General features: G+C 38.8%; 3 protein-coding genes and 1 long non-coding RNA gene across 4 annotated transcripts; 3 read left to right on the top strand and 1 right to left on the bottom strand.

The window, feature by feature from the left end:
• Nucleotides 1-112: 112 nt before the first annotated feature.
• Nucleotides 113-2676, bottom strand: LOC116609874. The gene has a single exon (XM_032370693.2). The coding sequence runs from the start codon at nucleotides 2417-2419 to the stop codon at nucleotides 845-847; it is 1575 nt and encodes a 524-aa protein (XP_032226584.2). The 5' UTR covers nucleotides 2420-2676; the 3' UTR covers nucleotides 113-844.
• A 102-nt stretch (nucleotides 2677-2778) lies between these two features.
• LOC5502431 (phospholipid scramblase 2) lies at nucleotides 2779-14964 on the top strand. Its single transcript, XM_001623562.3, has 8 exons — nucleotides 2779-2933; nucleotides 8066-8194; nucleotides 9157-9234; nucleotides 9731-9923; nucleotides 10555-10666; nucleotides 11345-11447; nucleotides 12148-12206; nucleotides 12675-14964. Exons 1-8 carry the CDS (start codon nucleotides 2876-2878, stop codon nucleotides 12711-12713), a joined length of 771 nt encoding a protein of 256 aa, XP_001623612.2. The 5' UTR covers nucleotides 2779-2875; the 3' UTR covers nucleotides 12714-14964.
• LOC125572174 lies at nucleotides 2940-7716 on the top strand. The gene is made up of 2 exons (XR_007313651.1): nucleotides 2940-4183; nucleotides 4704-7716. It is a non-coding gene; the product is annotated as an uncharacterized LOC125572174 (long non-coding RNA).
• A 2328-nt stretch (nucleotides 14965-17292) lies between the features above and the next one.
• Nucleotides 17293-22051, top strand: LOC5502428. The gene is made up of 6 exons (XM_032370694.2): nucleotides 17293-17580; nucleotides 17960-17986; nucleotides 18753-19076; nucleotides 19401-19491; nucleotides 20069-20141; nucleotides 21010-22051. The coding sequence occupies exons 1-6, from the start codon at nucleotides 17496-17498 to the stop codon at nucleotides 21016-21018; spliced, it is 609 nt and encodes a 202-aa protein (XP_032226585.2). The 5' UTR covers nucleotides 17293-17495; the 3' UTR covers nucleotides 21019-22051.

Here is a 22051-nt window from a genome sequence, read left to right as displayed (position 1 = left end):
CAGCCTCGTCTCCAGGTCTCTCGGCTATCTAGCCTGAGTTTTGTTTATCGACACAGCATTGGCAAGCATCAACAGCGCTGAATCCAAGTAAGCAGATCATAAGAAAGGGCAATACATATAAAACGTTTTATTGCTGGGCTAAAAACTGCTACAAATCTACAAATATAATTGATATTTTATATATTATTCTCTACTCTTAGCTTTTTGGTATTTTTCACATTTTTATAGAGCTATACATTTCACTTTTTGTACAGGCAATGCTCTAATACTTTAAAATACTTCTAGTACTTTCAATGATTTTACAACCATTAAATCAATTTTTAACTTTACTATAGAAGCTATATACAGTATTAGTTACTTATCTGATAATATATACAATTCCTTTAATAGTTGTGTAAAGCCTTTAGAACAGTTAGTTTGTTTTCTTATTCTATTTAGATGAATGTAGGTGAGAGATACAAAACATATCTACAGTAGTATATGTATAGTACAATTATCTTAAAGAATTCCTACTGTGAAACACAGTCAAAATAAGTAATACTTACTCATATGGGACTTGCTTTTCTCTACTTTTTACATTCTCTTATAAAATTGCCTTGCATATAAGACATTTCACATATAATGAAAAAACATTTTGGGTTGCCAAGAACACAGCCAGCCAGGGAAGGGAGGGGATTGAATAAGGTCACTATAATCCCCCATTTTGATGCACTCTCTATAACTGTCTTTATATTATCCTCACCTTTTCATGTCCAGTTTCTTTAATTGTCCTCCCGTATTCTAGATTCTGGAACTGCCAATGGTCCCAGGTACATAGTCCTGTCAGTTTGAGTTCTACTGTACTTTATATAGAAAATGGCTTAGTACAGTTCCATGCAAATCGTACTTCTGCATGCTCACTATAGTTATACTTATTCCTCACAACACTGAACAGATACTCAGTGTAGTAAATCATGGTAATGGTAGCAATGATGGTGTTCACAACAAGATGATAGCGCCACTTCTTCCTCCAAACTCTGATGATAGCCACATTCATTACTCTAGTCTGTATTATGACAGAGAGGGTGTTAAAGACTAAGTCAATAGCAAGCCCTGTGATTGAGCGAGTGAAGAAGTTCATTAACACACTAGTGTCAGTGAAAGGCTTCTCTTTGTCACTGTACATAAAATGGTATAGATGAATAAACCCCAGAGCTGATATCAATCCAGTTGCCTCTTGCAACATAATCTGGATGCTGATGTCTGCTATAAAACGGCGACTTCTAGGAGGGCTGTACTTGGCCTTCAGTCTCTCTTGACGTCGAATTATCTGATATAGGCGCCCCCATAGATAGTCCCGCATTGTTATTGATAACCGCTCTAACATATCCACCACAGCATGACCAATACCAAGAGCAATGAAAAATGCAAGGCTTGTCAACTCAGCTTGCATGATGCGGAATACTATGGCAGTAGCTCCATACAACACTCCAACAAATACATTTGCAGTTCCTGGGTGCAAAACTCCATTTAACTTTTGTGCACCAAGTCGTGCTACCACCTTTGGGATGGCTGTCAGAAGAGGACATAAACCAGCAACAATGACTTTCACCGACTCACTCTGGACACTGTTATACCATGGTAACAGCTTATAAACCAGAAATAAGTTAGCAGACATCCCAAGAACAAATTGAGCACAAAATATAAAAGCATACTTGAGGGCCCCTTTAATACTAGCAGGCATGAAATGCCTACCTAGAATCCATGAGTTTAAAATAATCATCAATGTAAATAAGGCATTTAATGGGAAAGACATCCATGATACTTTGTAGATGCCAAAAAGCTGGAAGTATAGTCGGTATGACATGTCTATGAAAGCCGCTAGCAAGTTTAGAGTAAGCAAGTTCAGTTCTTTCATCAGAGACCACGGGAATGCTGTTGACAACAGAAGGAAGTCCCAAAGCTCAATAACAAACCCTTCAACGGCTTGGCCGGTCACTCGAATGCTTTGAACGCCACGTGGCATCTTATCCCATTCTGGAGTCTTGTCGTAGCAGAGATCTGCTGTGTTGAAGTCAAGAAACGCAAGTGAAACCGCAAGGAGGCCCAAGGCCGTACCAGCAAGAGTTTGAATGAGAAATACTGTCTTGAAAGATTTCCACGCAGTTGATCTGAACGAAGGAAGTCTTTTCCGCCATGATCTGGGATCTCGTTCTTCGGCTTCAGGGGGATCAAACTCACGGAACACATCGTCGGTCTCATCGAAGTTGGTGAATTCTTCGAGCTCATGTCGTTTTGTAGTTTGAATCAGGTTTCGAAGCTCTTCCGCGGTGCCTTCCTCTTCGTTGCCGCGCTCTTTTGATGCATAGTTCTCGATCAATACCACTCCTGTGCAATTTTCAAACAAAAATGCAAATAAAGCAACTATCTCAGCTATCATTGTCGAACTGATGGATTTCCGAGGAAAATTATAGCCACAAAGAGCACTTTTGCAATCAATGAAGTCAGAATAAAGCTCAAATTTCGCTTCCGAGAAACATGATCATAAATTTGTCTCCAGTCTTCTACTTGCTCAACACAGCTAACCCGCGACCGAACATAGAACCTGAGCCTAAAAATAACCTCTGACGTAAAAAAAGACTTTTAGCTGCTTTTAGTTACTCTTTTTCGTTACTGAAAAATAAAAGACTAAATTTGATAAGCGCCCAGGTAGCTAAAACGAGCATTTCGAAGAGGTGTATAAATTATGCATGCTTACGTAAGTTTGCGTATTTATTGGTCTATTTTGGTCACCTTGTGTGACGTAAAGACGCAAAGCACGAAGGGATTACGAAGAGATATAAACGCCGCGACAACACCTCCATTCAACCGACCTACCTTGATGTGACGGCAAAAAATGGCGCAAAAGTCGGCCGAAATCGCACAAGTCCCAGCTGTTACCACTCAGCAACCGGGTAAGGATCCTCAATTACAAATTCTCGAAAAATAATAACCGATAAAACCATTTTTGTTACTATTAAGTTATTGTAAACAAACTTTGAGACTTACAAGTCTTGTCGAAACTCGCACTGCACGTACACACCACATCACCACAAGATATGTAATCATTTTAGATACTAATCGATGCTTAGTGAACTTTTTAAAGACGGCTTTAGCCTTTCCATTGATCTCTCGTGTTCCTGTGCATGTAGATTTGATAAAGCTCGTTGTTTTCGCTCGTTCCCTTTAGTTTGAGTCTAGATACCCTAGGCCCGGGAGTGTGTGCCGAAACACTTGGTCGGTGCCCCACAAGTTGTATATTTTTTTGAATCATGTTTATCAATCCAAAACCATGTCGCATTGTTAAGGACTCGTAAGTGACGAGTTAAGTTATTTAACCTAACTTAATTCAATTTCTTAATCTCAATTCAATTTCTTATTGTTGATTTAAAAGTCGATTTGAAAATCATTTCAATGGCTAATTTTTTCAGTACTGTATTTTTGTCTACAGACAACTTTACTTCTTGTTGTTATTGTCTATTGGTTTTGGCTTCTCATATCTAAACATTTTCCCAATCATATCACTATGCACATTCGTTTTTTGTATATAAACTTGTAACTGTCATTGGAGGCAATTTTTAAATAAATGCTTTGCAAATAAAGCTAAAAACGCATATAAGTACTATTGTGTTCTGTGATATGGCTATAATTAATTATGTGAGTTAAAGATTCATTGTCAGCCACGCCTTTGTTATTGTTTTCATTTAATATTGGAAGGCACAATGTATTAAAATCTCAAAATAACTTTCTAAAAAGGTTTTAAGAGAGGTTTTATTAGAACCTTGAGCAGTCCACAGCCAAAAATCATGTACCAAAATAATATTAATAGTTTTACATAGCTTACATAGCTATATATGTTGAAATTAAACACGAAGGCACGGCATAAATGGCCGCTTCCTAGGGAAGCATTGGCTTATTTGTCAATCAACCGCCATGGAGTGTGGATCAAATTCAAGATGGCGGCCCAAGTCAAGTACAAAACACAGAGGGGAGAGGTTTCAAAGCGCTTCCTGATGTATAAAAATGCCAATTCTACCTTCTAGTCCTATAGAATGTGTAAAAAAGAAAACTCAGTAGAAATAAAGCTACGAGACCATCGCGATTTACTAAAAAAAAATGAGCAAACGCATGACCAGAAAACAATGATTTCAAACCTCGAAAAAAGGTGAGTTTTTTTATGCCTAAAATGTACTTTCAAACTCAGAAAACAGGATATAAATTTGTCACCAAAAGCTTATAGGTACTTAAAGTAGCGGGGAAACTCTGTTTTGTTAGAAAATGCATCTCGACTTTGTCCACATAACTGCCGATAGAAGTAATGCAGGCCTTCTATAGAAAAGATGTTGCTTGTAGATCAAATCTTGCTTTACTGTTGTTGTTTTTATTTTTACATCGCCTCGAGCTCGGACAAGATTGTTTTGTGGTGTGTGAAGTTTTAATTCTATTTACAAGATACCCGTATAAGTTGGAATTTAAGTATAAATATGTAGTAAATGGTAGTGTTTTTTTGTTGTTGGGATCTTTCTATAAATACACATAAATCATCAGAGAAAGCAGTCCATTATTTGTATTCTAGTAATGTTAACTAAACAGTTAAGTAAATCTTTCTGAATTAATTGGGGGCCAAACTTGAATGTTGAATCTATTATATATAATCTCTAATTAATTATATGATTTCATCCTAGCTATACCCAAGAAGCAAGTCATGGTGACATCTGAATTATCAACAAGATATATTCCTCAAGAAAAAGCAATACACCAAAAACTGGAAATCGACTATGGCAAATTTTCGTCTTTAATAAGACTTCTTCAGGGCAGACTTCAAGTCTTATTAAAGACAAAAATTTGGCAGAGTCGACTTCCAGTTTTTTGTGTATTGTATTCATTGTTCTGGTACGAGATCGCGACAGTTTGGGCTTTTTGATTCTATTCCTCAAGAAAAAGCAGATACATAGACATATACAGTATTAAATTTTCCCTGTGATTTTAAATCACAAACATTCCTTTATAAAGGAAACATGTTCCATTGCTATCAAATTGATTTATGTGTTACTGAAGTGTTAAGCTACCAGTCATATTTTATAAACTGCATTATAAATTATACTTTTGAATAAACCAAAATGCCTTGTCTTTTATCCATTAAGTTCAAGACTTCTCATTCTTACAGTAAAAGCAAGTATAGATACAGGAGGCATATATCCATTGAATCAAAACAGTAAAAGTCATGTATCTATTTTGTATACTTTAACTTATAAAGTATAAAACATATGTTTGGGCAACCCTTTTATAAAACTAAGGATCCAGACCCTTTTTCGAAAAATAGAAACACAAAGCTAATTCAATTGTTATTATTTGTAGTCATTCGTAATCATCATAGATACAGATGCATTCTGATCCAAAAAGTAGAAAGATAGACTCAATTATGGCTCCAACCCAATAAGATGGATATCAGGCATTTCTTTAGTAGCCCTTCAGTTGTTTGGTGTACATATATGTGTAAGTATACAAGCTGAGACATTGTACAAAGGGTTTTCTGCTGTTTCTGTGAGCCAGTTATGCATTATAAAAACAAATATTGAAACAAATGTTTTCTTTTATTGTATACCACTCCCTTGTTTTGTACATACAAATAGTAAGTTTTGCATTTTATTTGGATGGTACTAAGCCCTACTTTTAACCCTACATCTGGTAAATTAGCACGATGGCACAATGGTCTAATGACCAAGTGCTCTCAAAGAAATCAAGTTGACTGCACTATACTCCCTATTCAAACAGGTGTACATAATAAATGACAGACAGGGTGAGGGTAAGTTGACAAATTCCCTTAGCCATTCTTTAATTTCTGAATCAAGAAGTCTGGAACTAACAGCAGGATGGCACCAGAGAAAGGACCCAAGGTAATGACCACCCTAGATAATGTAATATCAGAGTTTAACTTGCACATTCCCTGGATGCCGCTTGGATATCTTATGAAACTGGGGTCAGTTGCTGAAGCCTGATCATGGTAAAACACGTATTGATCAACTAATTTGGTAAAAAGATAATGAAGATAAGTCTTGACAAATTGACTTTCTGTCAAAGTAGAAGTCAACTGGGGTTCAACATCCCCTGACCTGCCCACTACACCAAATTTTCTTCCTGCTCAGGTAAATGTCAAAACACTTTCTGGATATTTGGTTAATTCTTAAACATATGTACAACAGCAGATAGGCACAATTTGCATTTTTGTTTTACACCTGTTGCAGCAACAAGTAGAAATAATGGTTTCACTAGAATAAGTTTTAAGTTACACTTTTAAGTGTCCTCTTACACTACAGCTGTATCTTGACTTTATACCTGATGTTTGCTGCTTATGTTTAGTTCTAATGTCCTACTTTGTTGTGTGCTATTTTAGTACAGAACTTACAAAAACACAGATTATTTTCTGCACTATCTATTCGTCCTGTCTTCCTTTCCTCTTTTCCCCATTTTAGGTTCTTTTTAGAGTACAATGCTCTTCATTAATTGAAATACGGAAACTATGGGCCAAGAAAAGTGCGAAGAAATTAGGCAAAATCGCTCAACGAAACATGTTTTCTAAACATGCTAAGAATGGCAAAATTTAGCTCTGCTTGCACGCATAATCCTTTAGGATAGACTACTAAGCAATAACTGTGGTCATTGCGGGCCCAAGCTCACCAAATCCTTCCCTAGGAGGGTCGGGAAGGTAAGCATACCAAAGATAGCTTCGAAGGGAAAGGCAGGAGATTTGAAATGGCGCCGTAAATGTACGAACTTTAAGACAAATATGCATTTCTCGCTGCCAAGAAAGGTTTGAATTACAAATCAAACATATCTTTTCTTTCATTTGGAAAATATTTAATTTGTTTGATATCAAATCATTAGATTTGGGGGCATTCTTTCTTGACTGGGCTCGTATCGGTAATGGCCACCATATTGGAATTTCTCTCCATTTGGGAAATAGGAGCGGGGCTAAGGCCCTTTTATACCCCACCTTCGTGTTTAAGTCAATATTGTTTGCAACACCATGAAAAACATTGTTAGAAATTTTGAGAAATTATTATAAAGTATAGCATGGCATGAGGGGAATTTAGTGATTAAATGTCCCAGCAACCGAGGGATGATTAGTTGAAGTCCCGATGCCGCAGGCGAACACAGTACAATGGATCAGGGCAGTGTTCTTTTCATCCCTCCAGAGAGCACTACATTTTCACAGACAATTATCAAATCAAACATAGTTGATTTACATAGTTGCTCTACACAGTTTAGTTGTTTGACGTCATTAATAGCATGCATGCATACAGCAATCAAAATCATGCCACATGGATCTAGTCTAACGTTGTAAGACTAGGTCAAATACTCTGGTCTCTTGGCGCAGGGTCTATTCCTGCGCTAATCAGAAAGCTTCCTCTATTTGTTTCCCTGGTGGAAACTAGAAGACAAGCATCTTGGTTCTAAATTTGCACTGATGCAGAGAGAAATTTAAAAGATTCTTTTGTCTTTTTCTAAATTTCACTCATTATTATTGCATGATGGAAATTTAGAAACTAAATTTCCCTCATCATTAATGCAGGAGGAAAATTTAGAACCATCTATGTTTTCGAGGGAATCTCGCTAGTAATCTTCCCTCAGAAAACAAAAGAATCCGAGGTGATTATGGTACAAGAAATGCTATAGAATTGAAATTGACCCCAAAAATCATAGAGAAAAGCAGTACTTTTTGAAGAATTAATTTCATCGCTTCCAATAAAAATATTTAAATGGAAACACCACACATGAATGCTGACATGTTCACCTCTAAAAAGACACCAAAACCAAAGCTGTGTAGGCTTTCAACTTTTCTGGTACAAGATTTTTTACACCTTTTTATGAAAAAGCCTGATATTCTGCTGGAACTTGTCTTAATACCTTATTTACCAATTTCCATCTTTATTGCATTGAGTTCCCCAAATAAGCTGATGGAAATGGATGCTTTCTCACAGTTGGTAATAGGATGACAAAATGAAGGTAGACAGAGGCTGTTCAATAAGTATGTTCTTTGTTTTAGGTGCTGTAAATCCAGGGCAGGTGGTATGGATGCAGCCTCCCCCTCCCCCGATGGGATGCCCACCCGGCCTGGAATACCTTACCCAGATAGACCAGCTATTGATAAGGCAGCAAGTTGAGCTGTTTGAGCGTGAGTACATACATCAATAAATCAGACAGTAGGGGTGACACCAACTACAGCTAGGACGGAGTGGCCGAGATAACACTTTAACGCTTGGCGAAAAATTCCACAATAGTTTTGATGAAATTACCTAGACTTTTACAGGAATAAAATAAAATGAATTGTAAACTTCATTTCTTGTATATAAAACAGAGACCACCCTAACCGACCACATACTCGCCAGACCATAAAACTTTCACGTCGTGTTTTGGCAGAGAACGGTTGAAAATCTATCAGACAGAACGCTAGTCCAGATCTGGGGCTTTGCACTCGACATTCTGGCTCGTGTGAAAGAGGGTCCAGTATTTATTGCATGCGCATGCACGGACATGTACCAATCAGTGATCTTCGCTGCAAAAATTGAAATATGAGCGCATGCCATAACGGACATGCCTAAGGTGAGTCGATTCCCGCTAGACCTTGTCGAGTGCAGAGCTCCGAAAATAGATAATTGCTAAGTTAAGAAGAATGTCTTATACATGTGAAGGAACAGCAGCAAACTTCTTGGGATTTGTTTTCTATAATAACGAGATAAAATGTGATAGAAAATCGAGTTTAAAAAAAGCATGCGCTCGATTAGAAATAATATTTTTTGTACTAAAGCGCAAAAACTATGGGATATTTCCCTTTCTATACACAGAAATATGGTTTGAATTTCAATTTTAATTGTGCTATCAATCAAAATTTTGTAAGTTCTATCCTCCTCTTGCCTAATTTTGGGGATGGCCAGTGGCCCTTCCGCCATCCATGTTTGAGCGCATAGCACCAATAAACAAGCCAAGCTGGAAGTGAGTATGGTTGTCCAAGGGATTAAACAAACAATTCAATGTGATGTTTTAAAAAACATGTTATTTTGGTACAAAAAATCTAACAGGGGAGGACTTATTTTCCCACACTCATTTTCCTTTCTCTCTCTTTTAAAATATACTTAGTTTTTACTGGCTGTGAGATGAAGAACAAGTACCAAATAACCAACTCTCTTGGGCAGCAGGTCTATTTTGCTAAGGAAGGTAATGTTAAACCAATAATTGACAATTTACATCATGAGAAAGTACAGTAAACTGAATTGCTAGATAATCTAAAAGCATTTGTACTAAATTTTATAAGGTTTTCCAAAATCATTCCTTTAATTTGAAATCATTGAATTTAGCTTCCCTGGTTTCCTTTCATTTCATAAATTTGTCAGCTTTTTTTCTATTTTCTTACCCTAGTTCCAGAGCCTCTAACGTCTCTCTATTAAATGGCTAGCCAGCAAGCTCTTAAGCACTGAGCTCCGCCGGCCACTAAATATAAAGCTGTTTGAGGCTCTGGAACCAAGCTATTTTTTTCTTGACTTAATGTTTTAAAGTCTTAAAAGATTTTAAGATATTAGCTCCAAAGCTTAATATCCACATTACAGAAGACAAAAATACCATTGTCATTAAAGAGAAATTGTAACCCTTCTCCTTGCCCTAGACTGGCACAGTGTGCATATTACTATCATCATTAAGTGTTCTCTTATTAAAGATACTGACTGCTGTACTCGTCAATGTTGTGGCCCTGCCCGTCCCTTTGAGATGGAGATCACTGACAACACCGGGCGTGAGGTGATCCACTTGTCTCGCCCTCTCAGGTGTGCTTGTTTTTGCTGCTGGTGCTGCTTGCAGACTATTGAAGTACAGGCTCCACGTGGAAATGTTGTTGGATATGTTGAACAAGAGTAAGTTATGACAGTATTTTTGAACAAGAGTAAGTTATGACGACGGTGTTATTTTATATATTAAGTTTTATTCACAAGAGGTCCCAAACAGCTGCCCTTATTATTGGGGAGACAATATTTTAAAAAGTTATTTAAGATTTACAGGGGGTTATGTGGAGTGTTTTTTTTTTTTAAATAGCCAATATCCTAGCCTGTAGCCAAGATAATATTGGCTATTTAGCACACTATTCTCATTATCTTGCCCTAGCTCAAAGTGCATCTTTTATATAATCAGACTTTTCAGTCATGTTCTGTAGTTCTTTCCCACCCTGGGGTAGTGGGGACAAACATAAAAACAACTGGAGGGTACTTTCAGATTTTTTATTCAGGGTTAACTGTTCTCCGGGACCATGGGGGTGGAGTTTCAAATGACTAGTGCATAATAAATTTTATTTAAATAAACAAATTCCCGACCCAAGGCTTCATGTTTAATGTGTCAGAGCCACCTATCACTACTAACATTTATGTTTATAGTAAGGGGAGGCTTCAAATCAATGTATACAGTGTTGGCAGTCCTCATAGATTTCTAATTTTCCCCATTCCTCTTGTGATCTTCTTATGACTAATAAAACCTTTCTCCCTGTGCTCCCAGGTTTTACATTTGCAAGCCTAAGTTCACCATCAAGGATGCCAACCGCCAGACTATACTAACCATGACTGGACCAATCTGTGCTTGTCGATGCTGTGCAGATGTGGAGTTCCCGGTGAGACACATACCTCGCATTCCACATGTTCCATGTGAAAATACAATCATTCACTGATAAGAATAACAGCTTTACAGTTGTGCTAAGATGCGCTGCTTATGCCTAAGAGGTTGAAAGTGATTATCACCTTCAAGTTCAGATGTAGAAAGGAATTACTTATGTATAAATAAAATAAATTGTGAATCGGAACATTTATCTTATCATGTTCAATCAGTTCAGTCCTTTATTTAGATTTTTGTTTCTTTTTGGTCCTCATTTCCTTGCTATTTCTAACTTTTTTTCTGGAAAATGAGCTAAAAAATTAGGTACATATTATACACAGGTTTTCAAATTTTGTAAAAAAAAAGGCCTTGAAAATTGGGGTGCGGATCTATATGTGGGTGCACATTCTAAAATGTGGGCAAATAGGGTAAAGAAAAGTGCAGTCAAAATCATTTTTAACATTCTGTGTGTATTTAGAGTGGATCATTTTTCACCCTTAGCTTGTCCACACACCTCAGTGAAGTCCATACAACAAAACCCTCACCGCAGAGGGTTGAAATGAAATAATTTCAGAAGGGAAAAGTCGCACTAAATTTATTTTTATTGTTCAGTATCGCTGTCATTTTGTGTTCTGTTAGTGTTGAAAGTTGCTTCATTCTCCTCGTGTTTGCAACTTGTGTCATATGTTTTCCTCAGGTGTTGTCAGCTGACGGCACAGTTCCAGTTGGCAAGGTTACCAAGCAGTGGACTGGTTTGATCAAGGAGGCCTTTACTGATGCCGAGAACTTTGGAATAACATGTAAGAAGTTTTATTAACCACATTACACTTTTTCCTGGTGCTCATCTCTAAAATAATACAATAAGACTTATTGTGCCAACCAATCAATTAACCAATCGATCGATCAATCAACCAATCTTTATAAACACTTCATTTTTTTTAATTAAATGTACAAGTATATTTATATAATATTTTTTTCCATTTAGTCTCCCCCTCAGGCATCTCGGGGTTTTTTGTGCTTTGTCAGTATTTTGTGAATTGGGCTTCCTGTGGTTGAACCGGAACCAGAAGAGGGGACCCTTTCTTGACTGCGCCACAGGAAGCCCGATACAAGACCTTTTTCGCAATAAAATGCCCAAAAAACTCAAGATGCCTGTGGGGGAGGTTATTCCATTGCATAATATTTGATTGTGATAACTAAATAAGTCCCAGTAAAGGAAATTCCTAGCATCTGAATTTTATCCATCAACAAGCAAAACCACAATTTTCAGATGTTTACAATAAGGTCCCCAAAATTTTAATCTCATTATCTAAGATGAGGTAATTTGTGTCCTGACTGCAACCACCACTATGACCACTATACATGCCACCTTTAACAAACCCCTGGCTTTGGCTGCTCAAATATTGTTTATATATATTTTTTGTAATTTAGATAGTAGGTAACCCTTGACTTAACATGTTATGTTAGGCACTTGTGATACATTGTTGTTTTATTTTATAGTCCCTATGGATTTGGATGTAAAGATGAAAGCTGTCATGCTGGGAGCAGTGTTCTTGATAGTAAGTCATTGCCTTTCTTTCTAGGGATCTTGTTAAGTTAAGAAAATTGGAATAGGAAAAAAAATTCTTAATACATTATCCATGTATTTTTTTGGTAAATATTGTACCAAGATATAAGAATAATAAGTGCGGATATCATATTTATGGTTTCAAATTCTATTTATATGGATGGCAATTCCAAAAAAAAAAATTGGATAGGGGGTGGAGGGTTACATTCTTTTTTTTTTTTACTTCACAAGATCCCTTATCAGCTATTTTAATGAGTCCTTATTCTTACCGTAAAAAAGCATGTACTTATTGATAAGTGACTGAGAGGGTGTACTGTAATTAAGTGTTAAAGCCAAATCATTCCTAACCTGTAGAAACAGTTAAGGTTTATTCTGAATGAAGAAATTATCCGAAAATGATAAAATTATCTAAGGTGCATTCAACCTTGAAGTTCAACTTTCTTATTTTGTTTTCTTTCAGGACTTCATGTTTTTTGAAACTCAAAACCACAACAACTAGTTAAATGTGCAGCACTATCCTAAGCACATGTAATTTAACTGATTCAGTGGAACCTATTAACTCGAACCCTCAAGGAATTCTAACAACAATGTTATCTAAGAAGACAAGACTGAAAATGAATGGAAATTGAGTCAGTTGAGTTATTAAGGTTCCACTGCAGTTTGATTAAACAGTTTTTCAATATACCCCGATCGCTCATGTATACATAATCAAATATACCGGAATGTTTTATTTTTGAGTTCTCTGAAAGCAAAACTTGAAAACAAGGGTCCGCTATATAAAGGGGAAAGCTCCTCCCGTCCGGGCTCAAGAACAACCAGTTATCTATCAGCCATCAATGAGTCAACATGTCAGGACAATTGTTTTGAGCGCTAAATTCAAATGTCATATTCTAAACCAAAATTAGATACAATTATAAATATAAGCACAATTCCTAGACTTGTCCCCATACATTGTTTCAATTTATCATAAAATAATGTTATACCAAGCTGTGTGCGCTCTAAAATATAAGCATTTTCATCACAGCGCGAGATTAATATCAAGATGCAGAAGATTAAAGACAGCCAAAATCAAAAACGTGGGCTCACCGAAAATGCGAGTGGACAACAAATCACCAAATGTCTTGTTACCTATGCAAAATTAGTTTTATCCCAACCTACTGAGGCTCAGAGTTAAGCATATTTACACGCATGACTGCTAGCGTGACAGTGTTGTGACTGCTAGCGTGACAGTGTTGTGACTGCTAGCGTGACAGTGTTGTGACTGCTAGCGTGGCAGTGTTGTGACTGCTAGCGTGGCAGTGTTGTGACTGCAAGCGTGGCAGTGTTGTGACTGCTAGCATGACAGTGTTGTGACTGCTAGCGTGACAGTGTTGTGACTGCTAGCGTGGCAGTGTTGTGACTGCTACCGTGGCAGTGTTGTGACTGCTACCGTGGCAGTGTTGTGACTGCTAGCGTGGCAGTGTTGTGACTGCTAGCATGACAGTGTTGTGACTGCTAGCGTGGCAGTGTTGTGACTGCAAGCGTGGCAGTGTTGTGACTGCTAGCATGACAGTGTTGTGACTGCTAGCGTGGCAGTGTTGTGACTGCTAGCGTGGCAGTGTTGTGACTGCTAGCATGGCAGTGTTGTGACTGCTACCGTGACAGTGTTGTGACTGCTAGCGTGGCAGTGTTGTGACTGCTAGCATGACAGTGTTGTGACTGCTAGCGTGACAGTGTTGTGACTGCTAGCGTGACAGTGTTGTGACTGCTAGCGTGACAGTGTTGTGACTGCTAGCGTGACAGTGTCGTGACTGCTAGCGTGACAGTGTTGTGACTGCTAGCGTGACAGTGTTGTGACTGCTAGCATGGCAGTGTTGTGACTGCTAGCGTGGCAGTGTTGTGACTGCTAGTGTGACAGTGTTGTGACTGCTAGTGTGGCTGTGTTGTGACTGCTAGCGTGGCAGTGTTGTGACTGCTAGCGTGGCTGTGTTGTGACTGCTAGCGTGACAGTGTTGTGACTGCTAGCGTGGCAGTGTTGTGACTGCTAGCGTGGCAGTGTTGTGACTGCTAGCGTGGCAGTGTTGTGACTGCTAGCGTGACAGTGTTGTGACTGCTAGCGTGGCAGTGTTGTGACTGCTAGTGTGACAGTGTTGTGACTGCTAGTGTGGCTGTGTTGTGACTGCTAGCGTGGCAGTGTTGTGACTGCTAGCGTGGCTGTGTTGTGACTGCTAGCGTGACAGTGTTGTGACTGCTAGCGTGGCAGTGTTGTGACTGCTAGCGTGGCAGTGTTGTGACTGCTAGCGTGGCAGTGTTGTGACTGCTAGCGTGACAGTGTTGTGACTGCTAGCGTGACAGTTGTGACTGCTAGCGTGGCAGTGTTGTGACTGCTAGCGTGGCAGTGCTAGCTGGGAGGAGCGTTTTCTTTTATAATAGCGGAACCTCGTGTTTAAACCTAACATTTTGTTACGGTGTAAGAACTTTTTGTAAGGATTGCATCCAGGACCCCAAGAAAATAATGAAAGCATATCTACAATGGCAATAAAAGTAATTTGCACTTATGGCTTGCATGGGATGCTGGACATAACCAATATGGATTTAACTCTCACCATTTACAGCTACAGGAGTCCGTATCAATCCAAAAGAGTTTTAATCTTTTGTTATTACGCATTGATCGATATTGTTGTTTGTGAATCGTAGTTAAACTTACGTACATAGCATTATACAACCATACATCCATCATATAAGTGAGAAATAAAGTGTTTTGCACGCAATATCCTCTGTCTGAGTTATTGAAATGATCGTATGCTCACAATGTAAAAACAAAATATGATGATTCGCTACGCCTGCTCAACCCAGCCTTAATGCAAAGAATCTCTGCTAGCAAGGAATGGTGCATGCGTTAAAACTTGTGTTAAGGGAGGGCGATGATTCAATAAGGGGCATTTTAATTTGAAGTTGTATATCAATCCTTTATGCCTATGCCAAATATCTTCATATCATATCTGGGCTGCATCACAAACACTAGCATACTGTCTCTGTGATCAGTTGATTCTAGGCCATGAAGCATCATTCTGAACAGTATAGACTATATAATAATTCTATGGTAGTCTTTATTTATATCAGCTTACATGACATTTCAAAATTATGAGGAAAGATACACAAACATCTTACCTAATTTTGACATAGTATTTCACCACACTTCCAGATGACATAGTTGGTGAGTTTATCCACTTGATGGAGTCACCGCAAACACATTGCATCTGTACGCTGGCAAAGTGGCCCTGTCTACAAATTGTACCCCCCTTTGAGACCGCAGGGTCAAAGGGATTAATTGACCATTTAATGAGTTTGTTTGATTGACAACTGATCCGCCTTATATGTGAGGGGTGTGCTTTCTTACGTTCTGTTCAGTATCAAAGTACAGAGTGTATACTCGCCCTTATCAATAGCCTTTAGCCTTCTTTTCAATCGACTTCGAACATAAAATTCCAACAATAATGGGAGGAGGCATAAAAGAAACGTGACCGCCGATGCTCTGGCTGCAAGGCGCTTTTAAGCGAACATGCATTTGGACATCCTGGGCCGTTATGCGAGTGCAATGTCCAAGGAACAATTATAGGGCTTTCTCTGGCATCGTTTGAACGGAAAGTGTATCACGCGAATGGCAAGGTTTTTTTTCCGAGTCCTGCATCGTGAGCCCAAAATCTCTGAAACGAGAAAATTTGATAAATTGTGATGTCTCCTCACATTTCCTTATAATAAATGGCAGCCATTTTGACATTGTATGTGCACTATTACGCATGCGTGGTGGCCATGTTGTCTCTTATTTCTGGTAATGGAGTAGTATTCAAAATTACTTGTCTGGCGTTAAGTTGTTACATACTTTCTTAGACGAGGACTGTTCTTTCAGTCAGTCCTTTATATATAATCTTACTATTCGGGGTATTAAGCGCAGTAGCTTTCATTGTCCTAATCGGGCGCCCCCGGTCACCACGGAAATTCTCGCCCGCGTGTCAGCCTCGCTTAATTTTCTATCTGATCTATTCGATTGCACGATGCATTGTGCCTTTTTTCATTTTATTTGATGACTCGTCTGGCCAATATTATTCCAGTTCCACGGAGTCAATTTAGCGCTCGTCGTGATCTCACTCGAGCGGATGTCGTTATTAATTCTACCGGATTATTAGTGACTTTTAAACAAACCAAGACCACTCAATTCGGGTACCGTCCGTTGCAAAATCCCCTTTTGTCCATTCCGGGTTCGCCGTTATGCCCTGTTGCTGCATATTATCACATGCTCTCGCTTGTTCCTGCGCCGTCCAGCAGACCGCTCTTTCTGCTGTTAGATAGCAACGGTAAATCGTATCCCCTAACTAAGCAGGTCTTGGTTTCTACATTTCGATCCTGTCTACGCTTTGCTGGTGTCCCGAATGCCGAGGCCTTCCGTGGTCACTCCTTTAGGCGTGGATCTACCTCTTGGGTTTTCAAACTCGGTTTACTAGGCGAACCTATTCAACATTATGGTGGATGGGCCAGTGATTCTTATAAGCTGTATATAGATTTGTCGCTTACATCCAAATTAGCTTTCGCATCAACGGTTCGTGAAGCGGTTGCAGCGCTACTTTAGTATAACACATTTTACATGGGGCTGACACTGAATTCTTTGTTTGGCCGGGGGTTTGGTGCTAGAGAAGATTTATTTGGCAGTAAAACATAGAGAATTTTGAAGATTTATCAACGGCATTTTTCCTCCTTCTCAGTGACGCTCCTCCTTTAACCGAAAGGCGTGTTGTTATATTTTGCTTGTTTTGTGTTGTTCGCAATTTCACTCTTGCGCTTGCGTCTATAAACAAAAACAAGAAAAATCTATCCTTTACGATTAAAGACGACCTAATCGCAGGTACCTCTTAACAATATGCCCCAAATGTCGAATTACATGTCTTAGACACACTTTCCTGTGTTCTATGTGTAACGAAATGGAAGTTAAAATTATGAAGTTTGGTGATCGCATTGTTTGATTGTTCTGGAATTCGCTTCGTCGCTCCCGACCAATAGCTAGCCGTATCCTTCCTTCGCTGTATTAATAATTGATAAATTGCAATCAGAAAACAGGTTGTTTTCTTGTCAGTTGAATTTTCTTGAAAACTTTACTTAATTTTCCCGGGATTATTCCTTTTCTTATGTCCCTAGTCTTATTTTTATGATGGCGGTATCAATTTGACGACTGTTGAACATACCGCATTTTGGCGAGGGTGCTGTTGAAGAGATAAACCGAAGATCAAAAGCAGTGGAACTAAAAACAATGGTGATCAGAAGTACTCGCACGGGCAATGCCGTCTATATTCTGGCGGTATTCGCAGTCTTTTGTGTGTTTGCTCCGGTGGAAGGTAATGTCTCCAGTTGGGGGAAAAACTTATGCGATTTGTTGCCTCCACGGGTCTTTAAAACTGTTCTTAGCATATGACAGTATTATCTTGCTTTCGTTGTTTTTATTATTTTTATTTTTCATTTTGGAAGCTCTGAAATCCGTTTTTATGCCAAAAGTGTCATAATCAGAAATGTGATCTTTCTTTTGAAAGTTTGTTTTGACTGTCTATTAAGGAAATAAGTTCGATACAAAACCCGTTACGTTGGGTGGAGCGATTACCCTGGAAACATGACACTACAGGCGTAAAAAGGGGGTGAACTGCTTTTTTAAGATCATCACATAGACTCATGTTAAACTAAATATTTACTAATTTAGATTTATTTCCGATTTTCCACCAGGTGAAAGCCTTGTGGATCTCCTAAGAGGTAAGATTTCAACAAACTTTCTATCCCGCAAACAGATAAAGTATCTCCTTTTCTTGAAGAGATTTGGGGGAATGATATAGGGATGATAACAGTAGCACTTATTTTGAACATGCCTGATCATTTCTTTACAACTGTAGAAAAAACGGGGGAGGGGGGCAAGCAAAAACAAAATGTACGTCGAACGTGAAAACCATTGGTTTCGCTGACAGGGTCGTGACATCTATAGGAGCCCGGGGAATTGCCCCCCCCCCCCCCCCCCCCCCCTCGTTATTCTACAGTTTTAAGGAAATGATCAGAAGGGGCGTGGCTGTGCCCCCGACCCCCGGCTCGCCCTTAATGTGTCTGTATTTTGGCTCTACCCCTGGAGTATTGCGAGGCCTGGTACGGCCTCGCCATTCATACCACCCTATTAAAAGTCTCCTTATCTCTTCTCAACATACAAGATATTAAAGCAATTTTATTAACTGCAAACACTATCAGCATGTTATTGCCTCTGATGATGGTCCAGGTGCGTACCCAGGATTGCCGAGGGGGGGGGGGAAGGGTGCAGGAATGTATTGGAATCGTGAAAAAAATTGAGATAGTTATTGAAACTATTGGAGACTGAATAAGAGGTTGGTAATCCTGTGGTATCTTATGGAAAAAGCATAGTATTTGAAGATTCCTTAATAAGAAATGACCCACTTTTTGGCCGCCAATGGGCACCCTGCGTACGCCCCTGTGTTCGCGCCTGATAATCCACTGACAGGTGCCATCATCATTCCAGTCCCACGCTCAGGACCGCCATTAGCAAAGAACCAAAATCCAATATGTCGCAAAGCCAAGATGCTTCACAGCGACGTCTTAAAGAATGCCTCCCTCCAGGGTCAGCTTAGCGCTGGAAACTTCACCTACCTTGGGGATGTTAAGGATATGGAGGAGTGTATGGGAATGTGCTGCGCCCAGAAGGGTTGCCAGCTTGCTTATCTTGACAAGATGAAATGCTATGGCGTCAAATGTTATAGCCAGGAGTTGTGTAAAGTCACATCAGGAATTGGGAAGTCGGATATCAAGATTTCGCTTATGGTCAGGAATGACATCAACAGACGAGGTAAGCATGGCAAAATCTAAAAATAACTTAAATGTGTGACATACGCACCGTCACATAGAGAATACATAGAAAGAGTAAGACCTTCCAAGGGGCGACGTGATAAAAAAAACACACTCACAAAAAGGAAAGAAAATCAGAATAAAATAAACTGAAAAAAAAAAGAGCCGATCATCTTTCCAAAACAATATGAAGACAAAGACCACACATCAACATAATAACGTGACATAACCATTGAAGATATGGTGGCGTCATTTAATGAGGTAGAAAAATTGACGTAAAAAAGTCTGAGTGATTAAAATCAATATCTTACGGTGTACATTTCAGCGTATGTAACGGCATACATTGTCGTGGTTGTGGTGGCGTTTGGAGCGGCTGTTTCAGGCACAGTTTGGGCTGTCTTCATCTTCGTGAAAAGGTACCCAACGTGGAAAAATAGGCTATCATAGATAGCCAGTGCTGAATAATGTATGCGCATGCGCGTGTTCTGGCGAAAACAAACAAAATCTCACTGTTGACTCGTTGACTCGAGTAAAGGTACGAAAGGATGACTTCGGTCGTTGTTTTGACTAACTGTACAGCATTGAAACCATACTGTACAAAAGATGACAGATTTTTTTGATAATGAGGGATTCATAAAGAAAATTATAGCCTTAGGTTTGGTCTAGTTTTCTTAGCATTCGTCGAAATGTGACAGTTCGCCGGTAAAATGCCGCCATCTCAAAACTAAAAGGCTAGTTTAACCGCGCGGTACTGAAACTAGTCTTGCGTTTTTCAGCACTGTCTCATAGATATTTCCTGAGCTTCGTCCCAGTCTACTCTCGATTAGTTCTACTCATTCGAATAAAACGTTGGACGCTAATATATAGCAAGGCGTCATAAAGATGTGGCCGCGAATATTAAGGCGCCTTGGGATGTTACTAATATATTCTTATATGAAATAAACCTGAACTATGACTGAGTAATATCTCCTCACTCTGTTCGCACTTTTATAGGTACAAACACAACGAAGTGTCCCCGAAAAGCAGCAAGGAGGACGAGGATGAGGATGAAGGCAAAGAAGCCAAGGTAAATAAACTAAGAAAATAAAGGAATAAAAAGAGAACAACGACTGCGGTATCGAGTACGGAAACGACATAAAACGAGGGCATCCAATGACTCAAAGAGAGAGACGTAAAACGCACTCACCATGACATGATGGAAAAACCTGGAAAATCCGCAATTCGAGATAGAGAAAGAAAACACAATTTCTTACAATGGCCATTGGTTCTTTGTATTCCGGACTGATTTTTGAAACACAAATAACATGAGGCCGAAAGGCACATACCCAGATTTTTGCTTTTTATAATATTTTTCCTTGATCATCCTTGCGCTATGTATGAGCTCAGGGACGAAAAGCTCAAATTTCAATGACACTTTACAAAAAGTCGCATCAATTTTAAAGAAGTCGCATTTGTTATTTTGCTTTCTATTACTCACAAGTACTTAGGATTTTTCGGTCTTATTAGATCTGTGAGCTTATTTGAAGCGTTAAAGTCATGTTTTTCCGTCATGTCACTGACCATTACACTATTGTAAACGTCTTTTAGTCCAGACGATTGCCGCCACACGTCGCAAACAGGCGTGTACACAGGGGTTGGTGGAGGTGGTGGGGGCGCGCAATCCATCTATGTTAGCAACCCAAAAATGTTTTATTTTTATTGAAAGATCGCCAAATACTATCCTTTTTCAATATGGTACCTATGGGTACTCACCTGATAGTGTTTTTCAAAATCCCGTGAAATACTATTTATTTTATTTACCACTATACACTGTAATTTCTTTGTTCTTTTTTGTTCTGGCTTGACTATTACACTTTAACAACTACATTATGTTGCACGGGATTTTGAAAACCACTCTAAATTATACAATTATGGTACTAACACATTTTTTCCAGGTTTATTAGATGAGGAGCAGAGGGTTGGCAGTATTTCTATAATGAAACATATTCAGTGAATAATTTTAAAATGTTGGAAATCGACAAAACATGTCCTACCTGTTGGCGGGAAAACAGAGCACCATTGTCCAGAGACACCCTGTGTCCGCAGAACATTGAAACATATAGTATCCGTATTCTGTGACAACACTATCTTTAACTCCAATGTAGGAGAGATAGAGTTTTACAATAGTAAACAAGTCTACGCTTGTCGTCTACACGGACAGCAAAAACCCGTTGACAAAGCAAATGTTTCACTATAAACAAGCAAACGAAAAAAATCCGTCTGTGGAATTTCTATTTGTCAACTAAATGTCGCTTGTGTAGAAATACTTCAACTTTATTGGAGAGAGTATGGTTTCGAGAGGGGGACGCTAAAATGAATTCAAACAATTTTAAAAATATATAATATTTTTAAAACTACATTCGGAGATTCTGTGTGTCGTGACCTGCAGTGCTTCATGGGTATCAAGTAAGTAAGCAAATTAGCGAAAAGGAAATACAAATCCAGGTTTCAAAAGCTGTAGAATTCTTGTTTACATTCTTATGAATGTAAACATTCACATAGCTTTCAGATACAAGGATTAAGTCGTTTATACGCAACCCATAAACCACCGCGGGTTACGACATATAGGTATATTTAGCTACATGAATTCGCGCGTTCATTATTAAAAAAACCCGCTGCCTTTGTAGTATTAACGGCATAGTAGTATAGCGACGAACCTTTTATATCTGCGATGGTAAAATAGCTTAGTAACTCAAAGGAGATAGAGACCACAGGTATCCCATAATTGTGGTCGCCGTCTCTTTAGCGCAATCAGCTTTGCATCGAAGGAAAGATAGGCATTGAGCATCAGAAAGCATGTACTATTGAAAGGCTATCCATTAACGTAGATTAACGAAAAATAAACAAATGCTTGTCTTTCAATGCCTGATCAGATAACATAAACAGATATTATTTTTAAGGTGTATAGAATAAAATAAAGGGAAATTTCTTATTTGA

This window comes from Nematostella vectensis, chromosome 9 (genome assembly GCF_932526225.1).
Source record: "Nematostella vectensis chromosome 9, jaNemVect1.1, whole genome shotgun sequence".
Classification (NCBI taxonomy): domain Eukaryota; kingdom Metazoa; phylum Cnidaria; class Anthozoa; order Actiniaria; family Edwardsiidae; genus Nematostella; species Nematostella vectensis.
The sequence above is the reverse complement of the archived record's forward strand: the minus strand, read 5'-3'. Positions and strand labels throughout refer to the sequence as shown.